The following is a 5,924-nucleotide window of genomic DNA, read 5'->3' as shown; positions in this document are numbered from 1 at the left end:
AGAAATCATGTAGGAGATCTCATCAAGGAATATCGCAAATCAGGTGTGTATCGAACTGTAATATCCTAAATTAGGGCTTAATTGGAATAGTGGTTTCGTGACCACAAATCTGAGATAGAAATAATTATTTTATAATTATTTTGATGAATATGATATGATTGCATGATTGTGTGAAAATTTCGTGATGAAATTCTATGCCTAAAGTGCTTAAATTGAAAGTAGGGACTAAATCGAATAAGTTGCAAAATTTGCATTCTAGAAGTTTTTAGTATGAAATTGCATTGAAATATTAATTAGGAGGTCTTAAATAACAATTTGACCAATTTCTAAGTCTATGGACAAAAATTGGACATGGATGGAATTTTTGGAAAGTTTAGTAGTAAGGGCATTTTGGTCATTTAGTTATTAAAATGAATTAAAAACAAAATTAAAAGCCAATTTTTGTCCATCTTCTTCATTAGGCCGAAATTTCAAGGATTCTACATAGTTAGGGCTTGTTTCAAGCTTCCAAGCTCCATAGTAAGTGATTCCAAGCCCCGTTTTTAATGTTCTTTACGTTTTTGGAATCCCGGTACACTACAGGAAAACAGACTTTTAGCGGCATTTTTTTGCCTTTAGCAGCGTTTCTAAGCGCCGCTAAAAGTATTAGCGGCGCTTGGAACGTCGCTATATGCAGCGCCACAAAAGTTCACGGCGTTTCTTAGAAAAAAACGCCGCTAAAGACAACGATCTTTAGCGGCGTTTTTCATAAAAGCGCCGCTAATGTTCTTGGCCTATAGCGACGTTTTTTATAAAAGCGCCGCTAAAGACCAGGACCTTTAGCGGCGTTTTTTTATAAAAGCGCCGCTATAGACCTGTACTTTTAGCGGCGCTTTTTGAAAAAAATGCCGCTATAGACCTGTACTTTTAGCGGTGCTTTTTTGAAAAAACGCCGCTAATTTGCCCAGTTTTGCAGTATGTATTTTTACACCTATATCCAACCCTCTTGCAAGAAATTCAATAAAAAAAGCAAATCTACCATAAAATCCAACCCAACCAAAACACGCAAATTTAAATAATACAAAATTATACGAAAAATATATTATATAAATTGGAAATGAATATTCAAAATATTCTTAAAATAATGTTAAAAGTTATAAGAAAACATGTCTATGATGGCGGATTTTGAAATTGGTGGAACATGGTCATCATAGACTGAAGCTGCTGCTGGAGTTCATTGTATTTCCTGTTCTACTCCGCCTCTCTCGCTGCTGCCTCCGCCTCCCTCACTACTGCCTCTGCTCTAAGTTGAGAAATTTGCTCATCTGTGCTAGCTTGTATCTGAACTATCTGATCTTTTAACCTCTGAACTTTAGCTTGACTTTGACTCCCGGAAGGCATGTATTGGTGCGAGGTGGATCCAAAATATTGGGTCGGGTTAACACCAGATCCTTGAAATCTAACCCGACCATACCTTTCAGGACCCAAAACTTCATTAATAATTCTGTTATCAATATCCTCAAAATTAACAGAACTATCAGTCGAAGCAGTCGCTTCATACTCTGCCTTCTTATCTTTTAGTTTCTCCTAATAAATCAGTTAAAGAGTTAGAAACGAAATATACAATAAAAAAGAATACGACATAACATTATTTAAATTACACTAATAAAAGCGATTTAATTAAAGCATTATAATTAAATATTATAAATATTTATAATGAATCAATTTTTATTTGCTAAATATACCATAATTTCTGCAGCCTCAGATGACATCGGAGTTCCATCTTTTTTCCTGTGTGTAATGTCAAAAAGTTGAAGGCGTCCAACTTTTTGACCAGACGAGGCTTCCTACAATATAGTAGTAAAAATATTATTTAATAGTAAAAAGTTATTAATACTTGATAGATTTAATAAATCCATAGTACCTCGGCTTTGAGCTACACAAGCAAAACTTTTCGACCTACTGGTAATGCGTAAATTTTGTTTTTTACTGCTTGCTTGTTCCAACTCGCTCATGGTCCTACATAATGAAATTATTATTACGTATATAGTAAATACTATAAACCGAAAAATTTCTAAGAGTTTGCAAGTACATAATACCTCTCCTTTCTTCGAATTCCAAAATCGAACCGCATCTTCCCATTGGTACCTCAGCATTCCCGGTGGGACATTTTGCAATTTTTCTTGAGGCTTATGGTTTTTAAAATATTCTTTTTCAAAATGCTTTTATTGTCTCTCCATTTTTACCCAATGCCTTCTTGATATAGGCATCGAGACCTCTAAAGCAAACCTATCCTAAAAACACAAGTTTAGGAAGTAAATATAAATGAAACTTAAACAAAAGTATTATAATCACATTAACGTTTTGTTACCTTAATATTAGAGAGCTTGATTTTTATTGCTATCGGGCATGTTATGCCATGATTAAGTAGTTGATGGGCAACAGATTGGCATTTCGTGCTAAAATGCCCAAATAACTGCTAAAAGTCGAGCTTCTTGTCCAACAGTGACCATGGCATTTCTAGTTACTTTGACACGCTCGCGAATTTAAGTTATATAAATCATTAGGAGCGTATGTCCTCGACCTCTAGCGTCCCACCATTTTCAGCTGAAAAATAATAAATTATTACTATATTGAAATTTAAAAATAAATCAGTAATAAAATTTAATACAATTTGTAAAATATACTTAACATTACTTTGAATTTCCACGGACTCGTCAAGTGTCTCCAAAGACGCTTGAAGATCCAACAAGCATCTCTTGTCAATTACTTACTTCTTCCGAATTTGTAGTATTACATACAATACTAAGATCTTTTAATCTTCTTCTAGGCATTTTCCTGCAACACATAAAATAGATACAATTTTAGTAAGAAATAACAATAATAGTAAATATAAAATAGTTAAGTTATATAACATGACCAATGTTAATATTGTAACATTACATATAAATAAAAAATCATAAAATCTTACTACATCATAAATCGTAAATATCTTCGTCTACATCCTGACGAACCCATTGAAATTGTGTACCTAGTACTAGGGATATTTTCATCTAAGTCTTGTTCTGGAAAAGGCAAAGTTTCTGATCTTTCACCGATGTCATCTCTACTTCCATTCCCCATGTCAAACAAGTCTCTAGGGGTGTTTCGGAGTACAACGTACCAACCCTCATCAATTGGATCTTTCGAGTAAAAAACTTGTTTAACTTAAGAAGAAAATACATACGGCTCGTCTATCAAATGTTCTCCGGTGTGAATTAATCGAGAGAAATTCACCATTGTAAAACCAAAGCGATCATTTTTAATTCATGGCGATATTAGCATCAGCCCAATCACATCAAAATAAGACAACTTTCCATTTTCCATAATAATCCAACTCAATAATGTCGGTTAGAAGTCCATAATACTCCACATTTCCTCGCAGGATTCTCGTCCCTAGCACTAAGCGTAACTTGTAATTAAAGAATTAGCAACTACTCCACAATTTTGAGTTCTCCTCAATCTCTCGCGATATTTGGTATGAAATCTGAATCCATTCATGATGAAGCCACTATATCTTTTACTACTCGATTAGGACCTTGGGAAAGCCATTTAACTTCGTCACTAACGATATTCCCTCCAAACCTATTGAATCGAAAGTAAATTGAGTAATTATAAATGTTATGAGAAAACATTATTATTTGTCAACAAAATGTTGAGTTGCATACCGTTTGGCTTAACCATTCATGAAAAGATTCTGCGAATAACCTATTAATCTCGCGATGTTGTAACCTTCGTGAGCGTGGACAAGATCTTAAGATTTGTTTGTACTCACTATGTTAAACACATGTTTAATTCGTTAAAAAATAAACAAATCAAAAAAAAGAAGAATATTTATCATATTCTAGAACTTACTTGCGTAATTGTTCAAGTGCATCGTGGTGGAAAAGAACATATCTATGTGCTTGTATCCAAGATCGATCATCTAATTCTACAATTTCAACTTTGCCGGTTGGTTCTCCATAACTTTGAAATAAATAAGTTTTGTCCAAGTTAGGATCATTGAGTCCGGCATTTCTACTTGGTCTATTCAATCTTGTTTCAACATCTAAATATCTGGAACAGAATGTCATACACTCCTCTGCCAAGTAGCATTTAGCAATTGATCCTTCCAGATAACGCTTGTTACGGTAATAAGACTTCAATTTGCTTAGGAACCTAAACACCATATACAACATTATCAAAACTGGTAACTATAGGTATAAAGGTGAATACCTTTGAAATAAATTAGCACCTTTCAATTGGATACATCCAACGATAGAAAACCGGCCCACCAATTATTGCTTCACGAGGGAGATGAATGACAAGGTGCACCATAATAGTGAAGAAGGAAGGTGGAAAGATCTTCTCCAAATTGCATAATTTCAAAGTGGCTCGATCTTGTACTTTTTCAAGTTCTTCAACATTCAGAACTTTGCCACAAATTGCTTTCATTATATTGGACAGCTCAATTATACAGGACGTTACCTTCTTTGACATACAGCACCGTAAAGCAACTAGAAGTAGATCTTGCATCAGGATGTGATAGTCATGTGATTTTAATGAATATAGTCTTCGATCTTTAAGACTTACACATCGAGATATATTTGATGAATATGCATCCGGAACCTTTATATCCTTCAACACTGTGCAGAACATTTCTCTCTCTTCCTTTGACATTGCAAAAATTGTAGGCGGCAACCAATATTTTCCATTAGGAAGTACTTGGGGATGAAGATCACGCCTAATTCCCATGTGAACTAAATCAAGTCAACTTTGAAGATTATCTTTTGATTACCATCGACGTTCAAAATTTTCCGGATGATGTTCTCACAGACATTTTTCTTAATATGCATCACATCAAGATTGTGGCGTAATATGTGATGCTCCCAATAAGGCAACTCAAAAAAAATACTTCTTTTCTTCCACAAGTTCGCCTCATTAGGGTCATCCTCCTCGTCAGATTCATCATCAGATTCATCCCTTGATCGTCTATTTGTTTGCCTATTAGATGGTTGATTCAGCTTCCCGTAACTGAAATCCATATCTTTTAACATGAATAAGATTTCAGATCCAATGGTCTGCTCAGGAGCTTTTTTCAACTCTTCAGTACCGTCAAATAAAGCCTTCTGAAATCTATATCTATGATTTTCATCTAACCACTGACGATGCCCCATATAGCATAACTTCTTCCCATTATATAACCATTGTGAATACGTTTGAGCAGCACAACAAGGACAAGCATAACGTCCTTTGGTACTCCAACCCGATAAATTCACATATGCCGGGAAATCATTAATTGTCCACATCAAAGCAGCACGTAGGTAAAAGTTCTCCTTTCTCAACACATCATACGTCTCAACACCCGCCCATAATTGTTTTAACTCTTCAATAAGTGGCTGCAGATATATGTCAATATCATTTTCGGGGCCTTTCTCTCCGGGGATAATCATAGATAATATCAAAGAAGATTGCTTCATGCAGAGCCATAGAGGCAAATTATAAGGAATAATGACCACAGGCCAAGTACTGTACGAGGTGCTCATGATTTTAAAAGGATTAAATCCGTCAGATGCTAACTCGAGCCTTACACTCCGAGGATCACTTGCAAAGCTTGGAAATTTATTGTCAAATGATTTCCATGCAAAAGAATCTGCAGGATGCCTTAATAATCCATCATCCGTTTGTTGATCATGATGCCACGTCATAAACTCAGCTGTCTTTGACGACATGAATAGCCTTTGAAGCCTTGGGATTAGCGGGAAATATCGCAAAATCTTGTTCGGCTTCTTTCTTGGTATGGCCCATATTCATCCTCATTAACATCTTCGCATCTCTATTCATCCAACGAGATTTCTCGCAAACATGACAAGACTGTTGATTTCTCCGATCACCCTAATATAACATGCAATCATTTGGGCAACTAT

General features: G+C 35.2%; 1 protein-coding gene across 1 annotated transcript; it reads right to left on the bottom strand.

The window, feature by feature from the left end:
- Window positions 1-1,065: 1,065 nt before the first annotated feature.
- On the bottom strand, window positions 1,066-1,846 carry LOC128292575 (uncharacterized). The gene is made up of 2 exons (XM_053027422.1): window positions 1,725-1,846; window positions 1,066-1,566 (listed from the first exon to the last, which is right to left on the bottom strand). The coding sequence occupies exons 1-2, from the start codon at window positions 1,749-1,751 to the stop codon at window positions 1,231-1,233; spliced, it is 363 nt and encodes a 120-aa protein (XP_052883382.1). The 5' UTR covers window positions 1,752-1,846; the 3' UTR covers window positions 1,066-1,230.
- Between the last annotated feature and the right edge of the window lie 4,078 nt (window positions 1,847-5,924).

This window comes from Gossypium arboreum, chromosome 5 (genome assembly GCF_025698485.1).
Source record: "Gossypium arboreum isolate Shixiya-1 chromosome 5, ASM2569848v2, whole genome shotgun sequence".
Taxonomy (NCBI): Eukaryota; Viridiplantae; Streptophyta; class Magnoliopsida; order Malvales; family Malvaceae; genus Gossypium; species Gossypium arboreum.
Note: the sequence above shows the minus strand (reverse complement) of the source record. Positions and strands in the feature narration are given on the sequence as shown.

What these genes read in the sequence shown, in the direction of transcription:
- LOC128292575 (XM_053027422.1), bottom strand. Translation starts at nt 1,751, where the DNA reads ATGTCATCTGAGGCTGCAGAAATTATG. An exon ending in CTGAGGCTGCAGAAATTATG is followed by an intron (nt 1,567 to 1,724) that starts GTATATTTAGCA and finishes CTGATTTATTAG; the next exon opens with GAGAAACTAAAAGATAAGAA.